A 24,939-nucleotide genomic window follows, 5' to 3' on the forward strand; every position below is an offset into this window, starting at 1 on the left:
GCAATGCTGGCAAAGTCCCGGACGAACCTCCGGTAGTACGAGGCCAACCCCAGAAAGCTGCGGAGCTCCGCGACGGTGCGTGGAGTCGGCCAGCCCCTCACTGCGGCGACCTTACCTGGGTCCGTAGCCACCCCTCGCGGTCCAACAACATGTCCCAGGAAGGTCACCTCCCGCCGCAGGAGCTCGCACTTGCGGGGGTTGAGCCTCAGGCCAGCACGGCGGATGCAGGCCAGCACCGCCTGGAGGTTTGTCAAGGCCTGGTCGAAACCCTGGGCATGAACCAGCAGATCGTCCAGATACAGCACACACTGGTTCCGCGGGACAGATGCCAGCACCCTCTCCATCAGCCTCTCGAACGTCGCCGGGGCATTGCACAGGCCAAAAGGCATGACAGTAAACTGCCAGAGGCCCTGGCCGATGGAAAAGGCCGTCTTCGGGCGAGCATCGGGAGCAAGCGGTACCTGCCAGTAGCCGCAGCGGAGGTCCAGGGAGCTGAACCAGGTCGACCCGGTGATGTAGTCCAGGGCGTCATCTATCCTCGGCAGGGGGTAGGAATCTTTCCGGGTGACCTCGTTCAGCTTGCGGTAGTTGACGCAGAACCTCCACGAGCCGTCTTTCTTTTTGACCAGTACAGCTGGCGCCGACCACGGGCTCGCGGAGGGCTCAATCACCCCCGCTGCGGCCATCTCCCGGATCTTTTCCTTGGCGGCGGTCCGCTTGGCGTGAATCATGCGTCCCGGTGGGATGCGGATGGGCCGAGCGTTGCCGGTGTTGATCTCGTGTTGGACCAGGGCAGTGCGGGTGCAGTCCTCATCTCTTGCCGCAAAGAGATCCTCGTTCTGGGCGAGTAGATCCTCAACGGTTTAATCCTCAGATAACCAAATCATTTGCACTTATCAGCTTTTCACTATTCTGCAAATATGGACCATTATTATCATTTAAGAGATGAACACTTATTAATGTAAACCACAAAAAAGAGTTAAAACTAACAGCTAAAATATTTGAGCAATATTATTAATCCCATACAAAATATTTTGCCACATTATGCATGGTAATTAAGAAACAATAAGCAATTTAGTAAAGGATAAAACTATATTTGCAAGAAAACAAAACTTTTCGGACTTCTTCAGGTATGAGAAAGACAGGGCAGTATGCAAAGGTAATGTAGCGGGAGAACAAAAGGTGGGAGAGAGGAGGAGCAGGAGGTGGAAGCAGGGGACAGACAGTGCCTCACGGAGAGTGCCTCAGGGAGAGACAGAGCCTTCTGTTTACTGAAAGCCAGATGCAAATCAGAATATGGGAGGGAAATTTTAGAGAACTCATCCTGGGAAACAAAAGAGAGTGAGACGTGGTTGGATAATTAAATCCTGGATGAGCGTGTGTAGAATTTAGTACGTATGGGAATGCCAGGGAATGCTTACGAGTCGCGACACAACAGAACTGAATCTACACTTCTGTGATTTAGTCTGTATACACTGTATATTGTGAGCTTCACAAAGCTGATATTTATGGTAGGGGTATGATTTAGAAACCACTTGTAACAAAAGCCAATGTGCAACAATGCATATCTTGGAGTAATGAGCACATAACCTGGCCTTCTGAGCAGTGGAAGAACATAATATGGTCTGATGAGTTGTCTTTTACTCTTTTTTTCTACAGCTGGTATTCCATTTTGGAGAAAGCCAAAGAAAGCCTCCAACTCACATTACCTGTTCTCCATTGTTAAACATATTGGTAGATCTGTTATGATATGAGCAGCCATCTAATGGGAGTCATTGGGTTCAATTATTACTCTGCATGGTCCAAGGAATATAAAGCCATTTCAGGAGACCAGGTTATCCATATGGTACAAATATTGTTTCCTCAAGTTGTTCCAGGCTATTTCAAGCTGATAATACCCCTATACATACTACTACTATGAAAATCTCTGGAACGTAGAGTGTAGAGTAGATTCCAGCTCCTTCATCTCTCAAAGAATTGGAGGCTTCCTGTCATGAATTGTACTCTGTCTCACAAACACCATTGCATTTCCACGCGCAGCGAGCACTCACGCCCTAATTAAGCCCACACTCTTTTTCTGTTTAAACCCCCTCTTCACATCTTCCCCTCACTCGCTATTGAGGACTCCTCGAGAAGAGCTTCCACTACTTATTATAGACGTTCTATTTTCTTGGCTATTGACTTTTGCTTACGAACCCCGGACTACTCCTTGCTTAGCAATTCGGATACCTTTTTCTAGATAAGTTAGATTCATCTCTCCAGCTTCGCACAGGGTTCTGCTTTGTTACCAATAGGAAACTCCCTGACACTTTCCTTCCTAAAGAATAGTTAAATATCCCACTAGAAACAGTTAAAAACTTGTATAACAGTATTCCAAGGAGGACTGAAGCTGTTCTGAAGGCAGTGAGCGGACCAACTCCTTATCAGTTAATACATATTGCTTGCATATTAGTTAATACACATTAGTTAATACATATCTATTGCTTGGAGTTTTCAGTATTTTGTTCAGCCCTATATATGAAAACATCCCGTTCCAAAAATCCCCTTTAAGCATTAGGAACACTTTGAATAGGTCATTGCATGTATTTACAAGGCTCTGACATATTTCTAATCCAATCTCATCCATTCTGTTGGCAGAATTGCATTCAGTTGAGGTTGTGTTGACTTTAAGGTGTGGGATTGAACTCCACCAACTTGACTCAAGCTCCTCTAATCTTATGGAATGGTTGGCCATTGATGGGATGCATTCTTTTGACAGGGAAAATCTTAACCAGTGGCATTGTGTCCAACTACATAAACATAAACAATGGAAATATAACTTCTCTTTCTCCTTTGCTTGACAATATGCAATAAGAGGCCAAAATCTGTCTCCAAGTCCTAGACATAAGAATGCGTTCAAAGGGGTTTTCTACTTGCCAAAATCTTTTTGAATCTATTCAATGGGCGTTTACCATTAAGTACTTGTTTGGAATTTGTGTTTAGCGGAATATCCAGAGTTTTTCATTGCATTCTGAGTCTACGTGTAACACCAACACTTAAAATCCACACTGTTTGAAGATAGTGAAAACTGTGATCCTCTCCATTTTATTGAATGTACTGTATAAAGTCCTTGCAGTAGTCATTGTTTCTCATTCAAGACGATAATGAAACTGTATGGTGAACCTATATCACTAAGCTTTTCCTGTTTAACAGACTCTGAACTCTGGACACTTCAAGCTTACATTATTTGTCACTGGGTGCCAAGATGTTTGTCACTATATTCTGTGTCTGAGTATCTAGAATTCTTAAGGTTCTGATACAGCCATCTATATTGCCTTTTCGTATTTTTGTTAAAAGAAAGAGAAGCATTTTAATAGGATCTGACACGTAATTCTGTTATAGCTACATGATCTGGAGCAAGTGAAGAGCTCAGCACAGGAGAAAAGGGCTTCTCTCGGCAGCCTGCTTTCAGAACTGGAAGGAAAGTACTCCAAGATTCACACAGAAAATGCAGAAATCCACGGCGAGAAAGTACAACTTGTGGAATACATATCCCAGCTTAATAAACAGGTTCACCCAGTTTTTTTTAATTTTCCTTTTTCTAATACATTTAGTATATTTGAAGTTTTCCAGAACTGTGGAATGAGGCAATATTTAAAAATGTTTTCATGTAAGAGTCCTCATAATTTGACATTTATATTAATAGTTTTAGGTTGAAGGGTTATTTATTAAAATCAGGCAAGAATAATAACTTGCACGTTGTTTCCTTAGCAAAACAGAGATTTGGTAAGCAGTAAAGCAGGTATAAGACTTTTTTTGTTTCCCCAGATAAGATGTGAAGTATGCTGTGATGTACATTTTCAAAGGAGTAAAGCTGTTACTTTATTATGAAGAACCAGCATGTCAGTAATGATCTCTTATAATTAGGATTTTCTTGAACCTAGCTATTTGGCCCTCATTAGAAAATTATGTCTAATTTTTTTTCGCAGATTTTGGATAAGGAGGAAGAAATTCGGGGTTTGAAGAACCACACCCACACCTTATCCAATGATCTGTCAAGCCTGAGATGCTAGGCAAAAGTGTAATTAATGGACTGCATCACACACATAATTTCTCTGAATAAAGACAAACACCGGCCACAAATATATAAATCAAAATATATTTGCTGTATAATGGATACACCTTGTTGATGTTTCACATGCAGAATATTTGCAAAAGTGTACTGCTCCTTTTAATATTTTCACATTCTGATTAATTCTAAGTAATGAACAGTAATGACAACCTATTATTAAAATTGGTGGGTCCAGGACAGCAGACACATACATAAACAGCTGTAAAGTTAGAGAAAATAGTGCTCTTTATTTTACAGTGAGGGAAAATCAAAACAGACACCAGAAACCAAACCAAACAAACAAAAAACCAAAATCTTAGCTCATTTTTCAGCTCTTGACTAGACTTTGTCCCCATCTATCATACTGGGCAGGTAAGTTGAATGTGATTCACATAAGGCCGCCATGTTATCTAAACCTGCTGTGCTCTTATAGTGAAGGAAGCTGAATTTCAACAAAATCTGGAAAGAAGATATTTTAAGTGAATTTTATACTAAGCCCCATAAGTTAGTAATTTGTGGAAGCATCTTTGGTAGAAATGACTGCTGCCAGCATTGCACAGTAGGATGATATAATCTTCACTATTCTTCCTAGTAGAATTTCTCCAGTTTTGACAAGTTCATTGGAGTTATTTGATGGACTATAACTGTCAAACTTTACCATAGTATAGTATGTATTCTTAACATAAAGTCTTATTTGAAAGCATTGTGATAGCAAACCCAGATAGCAACAGAATGTGGAAACATTGCAAAGGGTGATTACTTTTGCAAGGCAATGTACATTGTAATTCCTCATTGTTTTATTTTCCAAAGACTTTTTTTATAGCTGCATACCTTATGCGTAGTTTATTGTATTCCATTCCAATCCTAATTGGAGTCACAACTTTGTGTTTAGATTATACCTAAAAAGTATTGTCCTCTAGATTTGTTAATAAATTATCAGATTTATGGAACATGGAAATATCTATTTAAAAGCACTGTAAAGAGGACATTTACCATACATGTACAACTCATACTTGTACCATGACAATGACATTATGTAGAAAGTACAGTCTGTCCTTCAGCTAAATATTGAATGGGTGGCAATCCTGAGGGAAAAAATAATAATTTTAGATTTCAATCTTGGATGGTGTGCCTTCTGAATATGACATTACAAGTGATTTAATAAATTCTCCTTCAACCTTATTACCTAAAACTTTTATGCCCTTAAGATTTTTGTTGATTCATGTTTGAAGGTGGTGAAACCCAGACTATTCAGCTATCATTCTCTATATGTTATTGTGTGTGTAAAGTCTCTGCAGTGTTGCATTGTACTTCAGCAAAAGCTCCTATGAAACTGGAAGGTGAGCTTATATTGCTGGGACTTCCTTTTTAACAGATTCTAAACTGTTTGGGTGCTTCAAAACTTCTTTCATGTCATATATTATGACATATATTTTTAAAAGAGAGCTTAACACCATGGTTACACAGAAAACCTGATAGTTAAAGAAAATATTAAGCATGATAAATTCAAACAAAAATAATGAAAAATGTTTGGCAACCTTAATGGGAGCCACATGGAGAAGGAAGGCTAAGGCATGAAGTGATAAAGTTTGGCAGGGGCTAGTGTTGGGATCCCAAACAATACAAAGACTGATGGGAGAAAGAAATGGATTACAGTATTATGCTGTGAAACATGAGCAGTTATGCAAAACTTCAGCAGTTAAGAAAGAAGCCACCAAATTACTGAACTACTGCTGAAAGTAATTGGTGAATTTTAACAATGAATCAAAATGAACCTAAAGAAGAAATACTTAAAGCAAATCACTATGTTAGGAGCTCTGATGTGCTAGTGTGTGTTAGTAGATATGTCTCAGACTGGAGTGTGTCTAGCCAGTGCAGCTGATGTTCATCTAAAATAAATCAAGGAGCAGCAGTTGTATCTAGGAAGATACACTGAAAGACGTTGGAGAGTATATCATAAAAAATAAAATACAAATAAAACTAGGAAATGGAATACACAGTTTGGCATATCTGGAGGGAAATTGTGAAAATGGCTGTCTCCGGAGCCACAGTGCTGGTTTCTGTTATTAATTTAATAATTTATTGTTATGAAAACGTGATCGTTAATGATTTCTAAGTCAGTTGTTCTTACAATGTTCTTATAATGGGGAAAGAGAAACTTCACTTCAATTGCAGTGGCATAACTATAATGAGGACTGGGACATACCTCCCATGGGCCCTTACAATATGGAATATTTGAGGCTCTGAGGCAGTAAAAACAGTATAAATTACCCAAAACATCAGATAAAAAAAATTGACAGCTGCATGTGGAAGGCCTTATGTCCTGTAACTTCACGGGCTTATAGCCATGGGCTAAAAGAAAGGACTGATGTAGTGCATAAGGGCTGGCATAAACAAGGGTTAAAAGGCTAAATAAGACATTCAGTGTGCAACAGATGTCAAGAGACCTGTTATTTTATAAATAGCTGGCTATTCATAAACCTATATGACAAGTAAACTATAAAGGCTGGAAATTATCTTAGTATATAGCTATTATGCTGCATTAGTTATAACATTGTAAAATTGACATTGGGAGGAAGTTTACTGAGTCATAATCGCTCCAAGTGAAGCTTCTGGGTTAAAATCCAATTAAGTTACTTCAACAGCACCTGTAGTTATGAAAATAGATTTTCCATACTCCTTTGGTCTGAGAGTTAATATTTTCAATACAACATGCAACATGTTCTCTTGTAGGAGAAAAGGGTTTGATTCAAAGGTTGTTATTCTTATTATTATCAGAGTCTGCTAATGAATTAGGCTCTTTTAATAAAGAAAAAAACAGTTTTGTTGTAAGTGACATCTACTATATTTCCCAAGTTGTCTAGAATTCGCCTCAGAAATTATGAAATTATGGGGGGTTTAACTTGCTCCATTATCAACCTGATTTGATTCACTTTTATTCTGTAATAACTAATCTATTGAACCCCAGATCTTTTAGGATTTCCAGTAGATGCCTATTACTGTACAGTACAGCTAGTAAGAACAGTGCACTTCGCAGCAGAGCTCCAGATCTTAAGCAATTCCAGGGTCTCAGTCTCCCAAGAGCCTGTATAATAGTTTTGTGCTAGTTTTATTACTGCTTGCTTGCTGGCTGCTTGCTGTCCATAAGGGAATTTAATAATTTGCCTCCCATATTGAAACATCGTAACTCATTCAAACTGAAAAAACAATCATATATACTGTATATGCTTTTGAAGGCATATGAATTATGGCTGAATTATGGTATTGATATTGAAAAAAAAAAGGTCAGGGTCTCTCAAGTTGCTTTGTGATTGATTCCCAATAGGAATTAAGTTGGGATTTTGACAGGCCACACAAGGGCATTCATTTACTTTCTCTTAAGTCACTCCACTCTTGCTCTGGCCTAGTGCTTTGAATCATTGTCCTGCTGAAAGGTGAAGCTTTGGCCCAGATTTAGGTCTGAAACGTCCTCTAAGATTTGCCACACATTTATTCCATTTATGTTCCCAACAGTCTTGATATTCCCCATCCCTGCTAATGAGAAGCAGAATTATAACATAAATCTCCCACCAAAATGCTTGACAATAGGCATGGTGTAGACTGAATGATGGACTATGTAGGGTTTGCATCAAATATACTGCTTTACATTTAGGCCAAAAAATGTTGTGTTGTGTAACTTCAACACCTTTTGCCACATGTTTGCAGTATTGCATAGATCCTGTTGCAAACCCCAAAGCATGATTTGAGATATGTTTCTTTCAGCTCCATTCAAGCCCCTTTGAGGAGTGACCAGGATATTATTGACCTACTGTATGTATGTTTTCTCCCATCTTAGCCACAAAAATTAAACTCTTTCAAAGTCACTGTTGGTCTCACAAGAGCATCCACTTTCTTCCTTTCCTGGCCGTTTAGTTTGGAGTGACAGCCTGATCTAGGTAGTGTGTGGGTGCCTTCCACTTTTTAATAATTAATTTCACCATACTTAAAGAGATATTAAGGTGTTCTGAAATGTTTTGATACTTTTCTACTGATTATGTGCCTTTATACAGCTTTATTCCTGAACTGTTTTGAAAGATCCCTGGTCTTCACGGTTAAATCTGTGCTTGAAGTTCACTACCTGACTGAAGTAAATTACTTATAGTAGATATATTTATTCTGCAATCTGTAATCTACTTTGATTATACACAGACAGAAGCCACTTAAATTGTGTGATCCTTAAAAGTAATTTTGTGCACATACTGTACAGTACATTACTTTATGTACTTATGTACAGTAAATGCTTAATTCATGAGAGTAGAAGGTCTGGATTGATTTTATAATAATAATAATAATTGCTTACACTTATATAGCGCTTTATAAGTGGACACTCCACTCAAAGCGCTTTACAGGTAATGGGGACTCCCCTCCACCACCACCAATGTGCACCATCCACCTGGATGATGCGACTGCAGCCATAGTGCGCCAGAACGCTCACCACACATCAGCTATCAGTGGGGAGGAGAGCAGAGTAATGAAGCCAATTCATAGATGGGGATTATTAGGATTCTTAGTTTAAAATGTTAGCTTGAGCCAGATTTGATGTTCTCATTTTTGAGGCCTAACATGAATTCTATCATAAACTGCTCAGACTTTTCAAAGTAGGAACAGAATACCACATAGCCATGTACTTAGTCCCATACTGTACTGTATGTACAGTAGCTGTTACATAGAACCTTTAATTTTATGTGTTTGAGATTCCATCAAAACAAGGGTTAGGATTTGGATGGACTAAAGGTCATTGTTTGAAAGTTTGAAATGCCATTAAGCTTTCAGTTAAATTTAGTACTATGATTGTGTCAGGTCCTTACATTAAGTGAGTGTGAGGTGATACAGGTCTAAACTGTGGTTTTAGGACCTATGGTATATCTTTGCCAAATAAAAGACATTAAAACTCGTATGAATCAAATTTAAAGATCAACCCTATTCAAATTGATAGATTTCTCTTGTCTTTAATGTAACTCTAACTCTAACCCTAAAACTACCTTAGATCCAAATATTATTTGAATATTGCGTTCAGTTGCTTTTGAAGCTGAAGTGCTTCGGAGACCCCGGAAAATACGCAAGCCTTGTGGCGTCCATCATCCAATATTGAGCCCGGAACTGCAGACACTAGGCTTTTAACCAACAAGCAAACGAGACGCACCAGGAAATAATATAGAAATTAATCATAACCGAAAGGGGTAGGAGTGCCCTCTAGAGGAGGGATGTGGAACATAACAGTCTAACTCTATACAATTTCTATTCAAATGGTATGCATTTAAATTAGTACTACCATTGTATTTCAGATGTTTAACTTAAGATGGTAAAAAGTCAAGGAAGTTTATCTTTAATTCCAAGGTTGGCATGGGATGGATAAATGTTTCCTGCTCTTGGGCTAGAAATGATAATTTTTCATTTCTATCCCAAATACAAGGTCTCAATAAAATATCACAGAAGAACAAAACTACAGTGGAACCATATATAACAAATGACATAAAAAATCAGACCCTTAAATAGTTTTCACATTAACATTTTCAGCTAGGGGACAATAAAGGCACACATTCAAAGAAAAAACAAAAATAAGTAGATGTAAATGCATGTTTAAAATGAGACGAGTACATCCAGCTCATCTAGCCTGTTTCTTTGATAGCTGCTAATTGACCTGAGGAACTCATTCAGCAATTTTTTTGAATGAAGCCAAAGGACCCTAACTCCAAAGCCAAAAATCCAAAACATATTTTAATTATGTTTTTGTCTCATAACTAGTTTTGATTTTATTTCATATTATTTATTACTAAAATACTAGGATATAATGTTAAATTGACATTGGAGTAATATTTTGACTAATACAACTTAGCTTTGGAATCCACTGAATTTGGACATCATATATTTTGAGGTATTTTTATGGTGGTCTTAAGGTTAGAGTTACATTAATGTTAAATATTCAACATTGTAATATTTATTTTACAAATTTAGCTTTAGATTTTTCCTGCAAGGATTATCCATTTTGAATTTATTATTTATGAGACAATTCGTGGTCTGTAGGTTTGAATTTATTAAACCACAGGATCTGTATTGCAGATACCGATTTACTTTTTACATAAGATTTTTATAGAGCAAACCAATTTTCCATTTGAAATGTATTATCTTTAGTTTCTGACTTCACTATTAATAACGTTTTTATTATGACTTTTGTAATCTGTTACACCATAGTATACACAGATCTTAAAATTATTATGAATATATTACGAAAATGAGGGCATCATTTAAAATCGTAATGTAACAGAAACTGTTACGCATTTAACAAGAGCTCCTTCTGGTGGTTACTCTATCAAATGCTCTCAATTACGGTGATTTCATTTTTGTGTTGTTTATTAAGCGAGAGAGTGTGCGCAATAAATCCTGAACAAGCGAAAGCAATCTCTAAGAAATAATATTTTCAAACGGATTCTCTGGAGTTCTTTAGAAATAAGATTTTAAGTACTTATAATCACAACAATGCTTATATTGTAACCGATAATGCTGCCCTTGTATTACACGCCGTCACTTTTTCCCTGACTCACTTCCTCCACTCCCTCAGCGCGCGCCCACCGCTGTCATTGCGTCGACACCCAGGAAGTGTTGTTGGTGGTGGTGGTGTTGTTCGACAGATTCCTCCTTTCTCTAGCTGTCTTGTGGCCCACGAATGGCGTCATTTATTTCTGTCCCGTTAAAGAAATCATCGGAGGTGGACCTAGTGAAACCTCTGTCTAAATTTATCAGCTCCACATACTCCGCTGGGGAGGAGCAGGCGGAATATATCCGCGGTGTGGACGAGCTGAACAAGTTGCGCAAAACAGCTTTGGGAAGGCCGCTGGACAAACATGAAAGCTCGCTGGAGATCTTGCTGAGGTGAGTTCTGTTGTATGAGTGTACTGTTTAAATTCAGGCTAGCTACGCAATTAAAGTGTAATAAAATACGTAAGTCGTTTCTTCATTTGCCTTTTGTGTGACATTATTAAGGAGTAAATTTCATGCCGCTATCGTCCTTCAGGCGACAACAAAAGTAAAATAACTGTTGTCTGCGTTTAAAGTTTGAGTTAAAAATAATAGCAAGTTAAACAATAAGGTAGCTAATAAATTATTAAAAAATATATTTTTTTATTTATTTAAGGGGATTGATGTAATCGTTTATCGCAACGGAAAGTTACCTGCGTACAGTTCTAGGCCAATAAAGTTCGAACTTTTTCTCCACTGTGTAATCTTTGTACGCTTTTTTTCTCCTTCATTGAAGTCTTCATTGTTCCGAAATTTATAAACTCTTTCATTCAAACGTCTCTGAGTCTCATCTCTAAAATTCACTTTTGTTGGTGTTCTCTGGTTGACGTCACGAATATTATTCCTGCTCCACCTGTACGTTTAGCCATTCCCATTACATTTTTAGGAATCGTTGATATACAACATAGACAGAATCTGTCTTTTCAACTGCAAAACACCGTTAACTAAAGGTAGTGATCCATTAGACGTTTCATACAGTATGAACAGTATTCTTTCTTCGTCTGTGATACAGCATTTTTACATAACGAGGGAAAACGGTTCCAGAAATTCAATAAGCTACGTAATGGAGTCAGACCAGGAACTATGTCTTTTCCTGTGTCATTCAACATTGTAACCACAAGGCCTCACCGAGTTATGACATGAGTGATATGCTCTGCACTGTCAATATACCAATCGAATCCTATATCACCCACCTTTTACTAATGTATATTGTTTTTTATGTAACATTTTACGAACCAAGCTGTTTTATTTTTGAGTAGTACTTCTTTGCAGAAGAGGTTTTGCATGCTGACACTTGTTTCAGATCATTGATATAAGAAGTTTTCCTGTTTGTCTCTGGTAATGTTGTATAGTTTTTTAGTTTTTCTTTAAGTGAAAATGTTACATAGTTTATTTAATCTCATTTTAAGCACAGTCTACTTTTTGTGTTGGTAAAGAGAGATGACTTATTTATTAAATTTTTGTATTAAGATTTTGCTTTGATAGACAAGATCTTATAATACAAATTAGAAATGGAAAATGATGTTACTTAGTTTCAGAACCTGTTTAAGATGCTTTTGCACTACACTGTTCAGGGAAGGGAATATTAAGGCATATCTAATGCATTCAGTCATTGGTCAGGTTTGTTGGCTGAAGTAAGATGATGGCTATATATATATAAAATTATATATCAAATCAGTTATATATATATATTCTGATGACCAGTCCATCTTTCCCTACAAAGACTCTCAGCAGAAGCTACAAGCTAGTTTTTAGCTTGTATTTAAACAGGTACTAATGTAAATCTGGGGGAATTCGTATGTGTTACAGCTCAAGGCATTTGAACAGTATTTAGAGAGTTCCCTTAGGTTAATGTTATTAAATAAATGTTGAACATCATAACTTTAGTGAAAAATTATTTCTGCAGTTTAATGTCTGTAGGACAGTAAAACTGACATTCTGAAAAAAACTTTTGCTACGTAGCACAAGATGAGCTATTACTGTTTGAAGAATGCAAACAGAGCAGCTTCAATATAAATTCTTCAATTTATAACTTATGCAGACGCAGAATGTAGAACATGTTTCCATTTTGCATGAGGATGCATTATTTAATTGGATGAGTATGCATTTAGAATACTGTTCTGCATTACCATGCAAGCAGATCAAGATCAGCATCCATGCAGATATGCTGATCTTTTCCCATACAAGTATTATTCATACAGTATATAAGTATAGTATACAGTATATTTTAATAGACGACATTTGGAGTTCCAGGTTTTTACACATACTTATGTGTGTGTTGATGGCTTTATCAGGGCTCCTTATCCCAGAACCCTTTTTCCTTAAATCTGTAGATGTGTAAAAATGCAAGTTTAACAAATCCTGGTAGAAATGCCTATATTGCCTATATATACATATAATATAGGCAACAAATATCTCGAAAAGGGGAAGGGTTGAGAACAAAGTCGTTTGACACAAGAAAAAAGGAAGCGCTCACATTGACATAACATGATTGAGGGAAGAAAGAAGAAATCAAGGCAGCTATAAGAGCAACAGTGATTTCTTCTAAGGCATTGCTCATGTTTTACACCTCTACCTAATCTCAAGTTTATTTAGGTTTAAGAAGCAGATACTTGTCTTAGTTTTCAAAGACTTAATTTTATTAAGTTTAACTTATAGGCCTATGCCATAGGAGTAACTGAAATAGCCAAGGTATGGAAACGAAGGAAGATGCATGTTTTTCCAGTATTTGTTAATTGTGGAGAGAATTGTTTAGTGACAATAAGGAAGTTAGTTGTTTTGACTGGAAAATTAGCCTGTATTAGATACCAGTACCTTTGTGTATTTCAGTTATGTACTGAAGAGTGCATAACTTTGGGCAGTCCTAGACTCCTATAAAATGAGGATTCATACACTATTTTTATTCCTGCGCTTTAAATATATAAAGCATAACATAAAAAACAACAAATGCAAGATTTACCTATGTCTTACCATAAGAGTAGAGTTCAGGAATTTGGATTTCAAACAGTGTTTTCTTCTTGTGTGACAACTGTGCAGTTTTTCTTTGCCAATACCCTATACTATCATTTACTTGTGAGTAATTGTATTGAGACTTTTTACTTTTGTACTCTGAAATGACCTTAACTAAATGAAAACATTTCAGATTTTGTCCATTGGTGAAAATTAATTTTGCATGGGTGTTTCTTGCTCACTGCTTAGGTTAATGCTATAGGTATATAGCTCCTGATGCTCATATCTTTATGATAGCTGAGGCAGTTATTCATGATGTGATCAATCTGTTCTTCAAAAATAAAAGGAGGGGTGGGGTTAGAAATGTGAAATATGGCTGCTGTACCCAGGTCTCTACTGAACTTGTCCCTGTGCAGCAAAATGTGCTCAACATCCAGTGTTTCGCACAAAACGACAAAAGTTGGAGTAGATATTGATAGCATTTTGCTGATACAGAAAAAAAAGTGACAACATGAGAAACGAGTCCCTTGTGACACTTACACATGACTTATATGGACATTAGTATTACTTCAGGAGATTTCTCTGAGCATGTTCTTTATTGCTTAATTTATCAATTGTTTTGTTGTTATACACTTAGCTTTATGGCTTAGCAGACAAATTTCTCACTGGCGTTATTTGCCATATAGGTGCCTTTCACATAATGCCAGTTCCACAGGGATGGCGCCCTGATAATTCTGAACCCTGTGCACCGGTGTAGATAAGAACAACAAAACGCTGACCCCCCCCATATACATACACACCAAGTTCATTGAAATTATTAGATAGCAACTGGATATTGTAAAGCCGATATTTTTGTGTCACAAAATGGTATTTTGAATATTATTTCTTCTAGTGTTTAAAACGCAATAATGTTGTAACAATGACTTTTGTGCGGGACGTCCGCAGGGGTTCCGTGAGCTCTTGCATTTTCGTCATACGTGTCCACAACATCACAACAGATTGGATGTTGAGTTGAACAATAGACTGCAACTAGCATCCATAACTCCAAATATAAAAAAAATTGTAGAAGTAAGAGGCAAACTCACTCATCACACTGAGATTGTTCCGTTTCTGCTGGTTTGAAGTAAATATTGAGATTGTTCCGTTTCTGCTGGTTTGAAGTAAATAATGATTAAAAATGATCAGTACTCTTTTTTAAAAAAACCTCATGTATTGTCTCACTGTGTTTTACTTAGTCATTTTGCTACCATCTTTTCCTGGTAGTATCGTCTGGTTCTTTAAATACATTAATTTTTTTTCCCTATGTCAACAATGTAAAAAAAAATTTTTTTTCAAACCAGAATGAAACCCTTCTGGTTTTCTTTTAACTTGGTTGAACCGGCAGTTAGAACTTTGATTCTTTTATTCTCAACAAGTATTTCAGTGATTAAGCTTTATTGAACTGTTGGGGAGCTAATTGTCGACAAGTTATCATGTGATTAATCCATCCATTTTCACTTCTGCTTTTCCTGGTGAGGGTCACGGTGAAGCCAGAGCATACGCGGCAAGCAATGAGCGCAAGGCAGAGTACACCCTGCACAGGGTGCCACTCCATTGCAGGGCAAGATCATGCCAATCATACACGGGGACAATTTGGAGGCCACAGTAAGGGCTGATTCTGGGATAACTCCCTACTCCCTACTCCCTACTCTTCTCAAGAAATGCCTGGGGATCTTTAATGACCACTGAGAGTCAGGACCTCAGTTTAACATCTCATCCAAAAGACTGCGCCCACTACTGTATAGTGTCCCTGCCACTATACTGGGGCATTAGGACCCACACAGACCGCAGGGTGGGCACCCCCTGCTGGTTCCACTAACACCACTTCCAGCAGCAACCGCAGGTTTTCCCATGAGGTCTCTCAACCAGGTACTGACCAGGCTCAGCCCTGCTTAGCTTTAGTGGGCTGCCAGTTGTGAGTTGCAGGGTGATAGGGCTGCTAGCCTCATGTGATTAATAAATGACTGAAATAAACTCAATGGGCTCATACAATGCTTACGATTAAAACAAAAGCAATCGATAGTTTCTTCCTTAATAATTGGCTAAATTGCCTCTGAATAGCATTCCTAGAATGCTTTTTGCAGAACACCAACGTAGATAATCCTGAAAAGTAAGAAAAAAGGTTGCTGGGGATCTGCAATATTAGCTTCGACAGAAAAGGGTTCCGTCACCGAAAAAGTTTGAGAACCACTTTTCTAGAAGTCTTTTTAATACAAGAATTAAAAATTGAACATTGTTAAATAAGTTTGTGTAATGTTTATGTTTCTAAACTTACTTTTTTCAGATACTATGATCAGCTGTGTGCTATTGAACCCAAGTTTCCCTTCTCTGAGAATCAGGTATGAATATTGAGTATTTCATTAATGTATAAAGTAGTGTTGAATATCAGCTGGCTTTTTCTTTTTGCCAGATTTAGTGAAGTCCAGCATGATGACAGTCTATATGTTAATTTCCAAATGCTTAAAAAATAAAAATGCCTGCCCTTGAATGTGCATACATGTTTTAAATTGTGAGAGAATGTAAGGTTGGTTAAATTTTAAATGTTCTTAACTTTTCTGTTTTTCAGTTGTGTTTGACTTTCACATGGAAAGATGCATTTGATAAAGGATCCCTTTTTGGTGGTTCAGTCAAGCTTGGTATGTTTTTCTATGATGTATCATATGTACTGGAAGGTACTTTTAACAGAATGCAAATTATACATGTGCAGAATTCACCATGGATTCTACAACTGGATTAATAAGTGCCAAGCAAGCTGCACAGCAACAGTTTTCTTAGAATGTCAAAACAAATGAGAAACTAAATGTCTATTATTGGTCCTCTTTCCTTTTGCCCTTTACAAGTGTTTTCACTGCTTGTATTTAAGGTATGTCTGTTTTGACAGAAACCATTGACAGGAAAGGTGTTATAATAAACTTTATTTTATATTGATCCTTTGAAAGCTTTTACAGGAAAAGTAAAAAAAAAACATGAAAACAGTAACACAGATAGGAGATAAAATTAGCACAAAAAAACACAAGGGATTATAAATATAGGAGAAGATGCAAGCAACAGGCACCAATTACATAAAGCCCTTTATGAAGAAGAAGATTTTTAGATTGGATTTAAATGCGCTCAGGGTAGGTGACTTCTTGAGGATAGAATTACAGAGCATTGGGGCGTAGCAGGGGAAGACCCCATTACCCATAGAGTGTGGGCCAACTTAGGCCAGTGCAAGGACATCGGGATAGGAGTAATGTGATCACTTGAACGCAAACTGGTCAGAAACTGCTGAATTGTGGACATACTGAAGTTTGTTCAGTGTGCATTTGGATACCCAGTGAGAAGGGTATTGCAATAATTTGGCAAAAGACGGATGTGTTAACCAGCTTTTCTACTACAGTCAGAGACAACATAGGACGTAGTCTGGTAATATTTCTGAGATGGAAGAATTACGTTTTTACCATATTTTGCATATGTGGCTCAAAGGTAAAGCTCTTCAGCTTTTGGTTATTAATTAGTGCTTGTAGATTACCATTTGAAATCAGTGCTAAAATCATTTAAATGTCCTACATACTGTATATAGAAGTATCAAGAGTAGTATATTAGGATGCCTGTTGTACTGTAAGGAAGGTATTAGATCATTTGTCTTAATCCTGTGTTATAGAGTCAAAACTTCACTTTAAAGGTGAGTCAGTAAGTTTATAGAACAAGGTAATGGCAAAGGTTGATGTATTCTATGAAAGTATTTTAGTGATCATCCATGATATATTTAAGGTCACGGGAAGATTCAGCCCCAAAGCCTCAGTTCTAAGAGGCATCTATAAATTGAATGTCAGCTCCCAGATATCTTCAATGAGGATCCAACAAACAGCTCTCATGGCTGCTTGATGAGACATGGATTGTCCAAAACAAGTTCATTTTCTGGAATCATCAGGGGACCTTAATACCCAAGATGGCATTATGTTTGACCGTTAATGGCCAAGATAATGGCATCCATTTTTGTCGATTTAAATATAACACAAAACTACGCTTAGAGTAGTATGCCAAATAAATTGATGAATTGAGGGAAACCATTAAGCAAAAGAGAATGGGAACATATTGTACTACTACTGTTTCATACCTATACAATGTGCTCAAGTCCCCCTCTGCCCAGGCCATGATTGTAAAATGTAACTTTGAACAGCTAACCATTCAACTTGCAGTCATGACGTGACCCTTAGTCATTATTATTATTGTGTTAAAACTGTAAGGTTTTAATTTTTTAATTGTCTGAAACCTGGCTAGTGGGGCAATATGAGAAATGATGATTTAAAGGTGTGAAGTGGACCAAGTTCACTGAAGTCAAGAAAGCTACACTGAACAGAATATTATATAGAGAAAGACCATTCCAATGCACCCGTTTTGAAAAATGTGAAACTGGGATTGGAATGCACTTTTTGTAGCTTTAAAAATATTTTTTCTTCTACAGCACTGGCCAGCTTGGGATATGAGAAGAGCTGTGTTTTATTCAATATTGGTGCACTGGCCAGCCAGATTGCCTCAGAGCAGAACCTTGACAATGATGAAGGACTAAAGGCAGCTGCAAAGTTTTATCAGGTAAAAAAAAGGAGAATCATTCTTCTGTTATGATAAAATAACAAGGATTTTTATTAAGCTTTTCAGATTATGTCTCTTATGAATGACAACTTACATTTTATATTCTTTGGTTTAAGTTAAATAACTTGTTTTTTAGTTCAGCATTAATGATTTGTGTTGGGCTAGTTATTAGTAAAAGCTAAAATTCTATATACCTTACTATGGAGTTACTCATAGAACCTGGTAAAGGATGTTAGAGTTACAGTACATATTTATCAGATCTTTCTAATCAGTTTTGTCAGCCCTTACCTTTAAGATGAAATTATAATTTCTTTATCTAATCATGAGGGTTAGTATAGAAATCTATGGGATTGTATTCTCCGATAGCCCTATAATGTTATTTCAGGTGTTTATAATTTGAAAAGATTTGATTTAAAAGTATACTACTGTTACTTTTGGTCACTATCAGAGTCTATTCATTTATTATTACAATTATAAACTATTATTAATTATGGAACAAGTAATAGGTGTATTCCATGCTGAAAAAAAGAAGAAAGAAAACACAACGTTTTGGCCATGAGGCCTTCTTCAGGTGTGACTTTCTTCTTTTTTTCAGCATGGAATAGGTTTATTTCAAAATAATAGTAACAAGTAATAGGTTTGTTCCTTTGCAGCCTACGCATGCTGACGCAGCTACCCACCTGAACTATTATTAATTATGACAAGTATAAATTATATAATTATATACAAATATAAATGTAATTTAGGAATACTTATCTTTCTCTACCTTAGGGTAAGTTTTTGTAGTCTTAAACCCATTTTCAGTAGATTTCATTTTAGTTGCAGAAGTGTTTGACAGGTGTATGGGTATATAACCATAACCAGTCCCTCAGAAAGCTAGCCAGCAACCTTGTCAAAGCTTACACCCTGTTTTTTTTCAAGAAAAAGCTGAAACACTTAGTAGTTTTCTCGGTGAGATATATTTCATCCGTAAAGACCTTCCACATTTGAACTCTAGGTCTGTCTGGCTTTAACCAGTTTCTGGTGATTTGTTTCATGGCTGCAATTCTGATAGTTCTAATGAGTATTTTTCTGCCAGTAACTTTTGTTCTTATATAAATCTGAGTCTATGGCTCAATAATACACTAATTACATTTTTTGGCACAGTGACATAATAATACAACTTATAAGCACCTCTGCTTCTTTATTAAAAATCAGTCATAATAAGGCTGTGTCTATGTATTACAGTAATATGCTGAGTAAAGGAAAAGTTTGCAAATTAGGGCAAAGTACATATGACTTTGAAATGGTAGAACCTTTTCTGTTTCTTCCTAGATAAAACCCAGGCAGATGTCAGCACAAGAACTACAATCTAAATGCAACACTCTTTCCTTAAATTTCAGTATGAAGTTTTTAAAACATCATAGTCTTTTAAAAATGTAAAATGTTTTTTTTCTGTTGACATGTCTGGGATATTTTTACTGTTATTTTCAAGCCGGTATAAATAAATCTTATTGCTCATTCCTTACAGCTCTATTAAGTAGTAACTACAGCTTTCACAGGATCTGTCTTTATTTGTCTGAGGTAAAGATATGGCTGGGATGCATCACTATTTCTTAAAAGCTAAATCATTCTCTGTCATGTAATCTAAATGATGCATTTTTGGTTTTAGAACAAAATGGCTAATAGAATTATTTTTGGATAAGTTTAATAATAGACTGAATAAACAAATAATAAAAGCTTTATTTTTTATTTAGACTTAAATAATTAGGTAAAACAGGAGAGCACAATATTAGACACTAGACTTTCAGAATTCTCTTAACTAGTAGAAAGTATGCACAGCTTTTACCCTCATAATCTATATGTTAATTATCTTGTTTGATTTTTAGAAATATCAGGATCTTCACACTTGTAGGAGTTTTGTGAATTTACTGGGACAATTTATTAATTGTAAAGGTAAATTGCGAGGTGGTTCTTTATGGCTATTAGGGAATCAATCATTAGAATAATCAGCAATTCACACACACGGGTTCAAATACACAAAATACATTTATTAATGCATCAAATTGTGCATATAAAAATATATAACAGTCTGCCTGGATACAAATGGCAGATCTTATTGTGAGGGTTGCCAAGATACAAGATATATATAATAATGAAGAGCTACAAAACAAGGAAATATGCATTTAGTATACCATTCGCTATACTATCTCGTTAATCAGTCTCATTAATACAGATTCTACATTAGATACTTTTAATGCATTGCTTATATGAATTAAATTAATATCAACCTGTGTTGAGATGCAATTGAATGCCTAATTGGCAATGTAGAATATTGGATGTATTTATCCAGTATGGATTTATATCTCCCAGAACAGACACAAAGGAACAGCTGACAGGCTCTGTTGAAGCGTCCAATCCAATCCACACGGTTCTAGCTCTGTGCCCAACCAGTCCTGGTGTAAGTCTGAGTCATGTGGGAGACGGAGGGAAGGAGAACTTTCTGCTTGCTCTCCAAGGACCACTAGTTAGCCTTGAGCCGAACTATGAAACTCTCTGTTCACAGGGGGTGACTGTGTCGGTCAAAGCGAATCACTCTTTAGGAGGGAAGAAACTTGGTTTGCTCCCGGCATAGTGGCTATTTCTAAATAAAGTATTCAGATGTCGACAACAGTGGTCTGCTAGCGTTTACGAGTTCTGTGCTGCAGGCTTGACCCCAGGCAGAATTCTGTCTTTACATTCGGACTTCCTCTGTCTCGGTTCTTGGAACAAAGTTGCAAGTCCCGCACACGGATAACAGTGCTGGCAGTCACGTGATTAAGTCGGAGAGAGAGTGCGAGAGCGGGCGGAGGAGCAATTCTAAAGTCTGTGCATCACTTTTTAACGGGGAACAATACGGCTGGTGATTGGTCAAAAATTTGCCGGACATGTGGGGTTACCACACCCTGCAGATTGGTTGGTCAACTTGAGGAATGACTGACCATGACCTCCGAATCTAGGACAGCAATCCAGATGTGCTTAGAGTCTTTCTAGACACCCAGGCGCAAAGAATGGGCATTCATCATGATAGCGCTGGTTGCATCCCTATCCTGTTCCTTATCAGGGAGCTGTTCCTTATCAGGAGGACAAACATTCCTAAGTTAGTGAGCACATGAATGGCTTTTCTGTGGCTTTGACCACAGAGATGAAAGAGAGGCTTCACTGGGAAAGGCACAGCAGCACTTAATTCTGTCTTATTAATAAGCATTACCGCTACACACCTCATTCATCTTTTTTTCATTCTTGTCAAAAATTTTCTGTTGTTATAATGCTCTTAAGAGATATTTTTCAGTTCATTTTAAAGCTTTTAGAGTTAATGTACCAACAGTGCTTTTAGAGCACTGTACCAACGGTCCTCAAAACTGCTGCCATTACCCCCATGTCAAAAAAGCCAAACATGGCTCTCGACAACCTTAACAGTTTTCGCCCCATCTCCAACTTACCCTTTCTTGCAAAAATTCTAGAACGTGCTGTCACACTTCAGTTACATAACCACCTCATGACAAACAACCTTTTTGAACCCCTCCAATCTGGCTTTTTGAACCCCTCCAATACTTCACAGCACAGAAACTGCCCTGATCAAAGTCACTAACGATCTTCTAATAGCTTCTGATTATGGTTCTCTTTCTATACTCATCCTTCTTGATCTCAGTGCTGCTTTTGACACTGTTGACCATAACATCTTACTTTCTTGTCTTGAGACTGTGTTTGGAGTTTATGACACTGCTCTCATATGGTTCAAATCTTACCTCACTGATCGCTGTCACTTTGTCTCTCTTAATGAGTATAGGTCTGGTGTTCCTCAGGGCTCAATACTGGGCCCCTTGCTCTTCAGAATTGACATGTTTCCACTTGGTCAGCTTTTAAGATAACATGGCCTCAGCTATCATTTCTACGCTGACGATACTCAAATATACATCCATACCAAACCTGACACTGATGTGGCTGTTTTTATTCTATCTGATTGCATCTCGGACATAAGAATTTGGATGACTCAAAATTTCCTTCATCTTAACTTCAACAAGACTGAAGTCATGCTTATTGGCACCCCCCATCAACTTCGTAAAGCCAATCCTGTAACCCTATCTGTAGATGGTTCTGTACTTGAGCTTCAATCTAAATTGAAAAACCTTGGAGTTATATTTGATTCTGGCTTAACATTTGACCCACATGTGCAGCATATTGTCAAAGCATCTTTTTTTCACCTCAGAAATATCGCTAGACTACACCCTATGTTATCACTAACTGTGGCTGAAAAGCTGATCAACACATTTGTTCTCTTGAATTGACTACTGTAATGCTCTACTCGCTGGGGTATCTAAATCTACTTTGACCAAACTGCATTATGTCCAAAATTCAGCAGCCAGAATCCTGACCAGGTCTAGTGCAAATTATCACATTACTCCTATCCTGGAGTCCTTGCACTGGCTTCCTGTCAAATTCCGTGTGGACTTTAAAATCCTCATGCTCACCTGCAAGGCTCTGCATGGCTTGGCACCTCAGTACCTGTCTGAACTATTATCGCCCTACTCCCCACCTCGCAACCTTCGCTCTTCTAATTCTGGTCTCCTTACTGTCCCCCAAGCCTGTCTACATTGTATGGGTGACAGGGCCTTCTCCTGTTATGCCCCCAAGGTCTGGAACTCTTTGCCCAAAGTTATCAGAGAGTCACCTTCTCTAAACTCCTTCAAATCCAGACTCAAAACCTTCTTCTTTAGAAAAACCTTTACTTAACTGGTTCCATTTTTCACCCTTCTGCTTTTCTTAGTACCACCATCCACGGTCTCCTCTGTATGTTGTAATGGTGTTTTATCTTGTGTATTCTTTTTATTTATTGTTGTTGTCATTCTGTAAAGCGCTTTGAGAAGCCACCTTTAAAAGTGCTATATAAAATAAAGTTTATTATTAATGCTCAGTCTTGATAAACTTATCTGAGTCAGTGGTTTTAAGATCACTAGATATGCTAAGAGTGTCTTTAACACTTTTCACAAATTGAAAGCAGTTGCAATTTTAAATGAGCTGTGATCTAAGTCCAGCAAATGATTTGTTGAGAAAAATGTTGTTTATAAGCAGATAATAGAAACGCATCATGATAACATTTTAATTCTTTTAAATGCAAAAGGTGCTCTTAGTTCACAGAAAACAATTGGAGATAATGTCTGACATGTTAGTGGTAGATAAGAACTTAAGGAACAATTAATTTTGTTTTCTCTCTTCTTAATTAAATTAGCTGGCCAGTGGAGCATTCTCCCACATCAAAGACACAGTGCTGTCTGCTCTGAACCGTGAGCCCACCATGGACATATCTCCAGACACTGTGGGGACCCTCAGTCATATCATGCTGGCCCAGGCACAAGAGGTTTTCTTCCTCAAAGCCACATCAGGTATGTCAACGGTGATTTTATTGTAATTTTATATTCTTACATAATGTATGTTTCACTTTTTTTTTTAAAGTGAGTCATTGCAAAACATTCTACTGCTGCCCTCACCTGATTGTTAATCCTGATCCTTGCATCCTGGCAGCACAGGTTACTGAAGGGATGCAATTTCTTGATCTCCTGCTGTAAATGAAGAATTTCATTTATCCATACTGACCTGCTGCCCTTGCAGAACAGTGTATGGTGATCCAGGGCAATTGTAAATAAGAGAAAGGAAACGGGAAGTTAATCAGTGCAGCTAAATAAGTTAAAGTTAACGTAAAAACTTAAGTTAGAAAGTTAACAGCTGCAGAATATAATAAGTACGATATGAGAACAGTGATTGGTAGTTGCATGTGACATACACTGTAGAGAAACTCTAGATTTTGGATTAGAAATAAAGTAGTTCCAACTTGAATGTTTGAGAAGCATTATAAAACATACAGATGCAGCCATTCAAAATGCGCGTTAAAACCCCGTACTGCACGAAATTATCTGCAGATTAGTGCGGAATACTGCAGTACGTAATTGACTGGCCAAAATGATCGACAGGCGGCACTAGTGGTGCATTGGTTGTTAGTGAACCGATTGCTTCATTTAATCACTTTACTGTGCATGTTTAAATCCACTTAATATTAAATATTAATATGGAATTTTACAACTAAAGGGAAATTTTGGTAGCTGGGCACAAAAATAACAGGAGAGTTATGTTTCTGAATGTCATAAATGATATTAATTTAGGAATATAAACATTATGTAAACTGTATATGGCTGGTATTGGTATTTTTTAATAAAAAATACACACTAGTATTACACTTTATTCCTAAACATTTTAAGCATCAAAATCTTCCATTCGGTTACATACTGTGGTTATTTTGGAAAAGTTTTTACATGCTCCTTCTGACTATATTAAGTTTATATATTTCATAAAAAGGTAAAATGTTTTAACCTTTTAAATCAGTCACATGACTTTGTGGCTGAGTTTCGAAAGCTTAACCTATCAGCAACAAAGCAAAATTTACACGATAGGCTACCTCAAACTGTCAGTTACACGACTGTGTATGTCGCTTAAGCCACTCCTATTTGGGTTTTTAGTTATGGAGGCGGGAAGATGCCCCCCCCTCCCCCCCTCTCTCTGGTTGCCTGATTTGTCACCATCTTTAACCGTTCCGTGTCCGAATCGCAGTAGCTACGCGTACAAAATAAAGTTCATCCCAGCTACAATACATATATATTTTTGTGGTAAGAGGGAGCAAAACATCAGTATTTAATGCTATTAATTAGTGTACGATTTAT

General features: G+C 37.3%; 2 protein-coding genes across 3 annotated transcripts in view; both read left to right on the plus strand.

Moving 5' to 3' along the window:
- The window catches only part of LOC148822745 (uncharacterized), a 36,171-nt gene extending 30,899 nt beyond the window's left edge, over positions 1 to 5,272 (plus strand). Inside the window, exons 10-11 of the mRNA XM_088929572.1 lie at positions 3,382 to 3,549; positions 3,969 to 5,272. Of these exons, the coding sequence (XP_088785698.1) occupies positions 3,382 to 3,549; positions 3,969 to 4,052 (252 nt within the window). The 3' untranslated portion in view covers positions 4,053 to 5,272. The remainder of the gene's footprint in view (positions 1 to 3,381; positions 3,550 to 3,968) is intronic.
- Positions 5,273 to 10,706: 5,434 nt separating this feature from the next.
- Positions 10,707 to 24,939, plus strand: part of pdcd6ip (programmed cell death 6 interacting protein) — a 43,831-nt gene continuing 29,598 nt past the window's right edge. For both annotated transcript variants that reach the window (XM_088928548.1, XM_088928549.1), the window contains exons 1-5: positions 10,707 to 10,999; positions 15,918 to 15,972; positions 16,200 to 16,269; positions 18,081 to 18,208; positions 23,457 to 23,610. In XM_088928548.1, coding sequence (XP_088784674.1) covers positions 10,794 to 10,999; positions 15,918 to 15,972; positions 16,200 to 16,269; positions 18,081 to 18,208; positions 23,457 to 23,610 — 613 coding nt within the window. In that variant the 5' untranslated portion in view covers positions 10,707 to 10,793. The remainder of the gene's footprint in view (positions 11,000 to 15,917; positions 15,973 to 16,199; positions 16,270 to 18,080; positions 18,209 to 23,456; positions 23,611 to 24,939) is intronic.

Source organism: Atractosteus spatula, chromosome 12, assembly GCF_055471065.1.
Source record: "Atractosteus spatula isolate fAtrSpa1 chromosome 12, fAtrSpa1.hap1, whole genome shotgun sequence".
Classification (NCBI taxonomy): Eukaryota; Metazoa; Chordata; class Actinopteri; order Semionotiformes; family Lepisosteidae; genus Atractosteus; species Atractosteus spatula.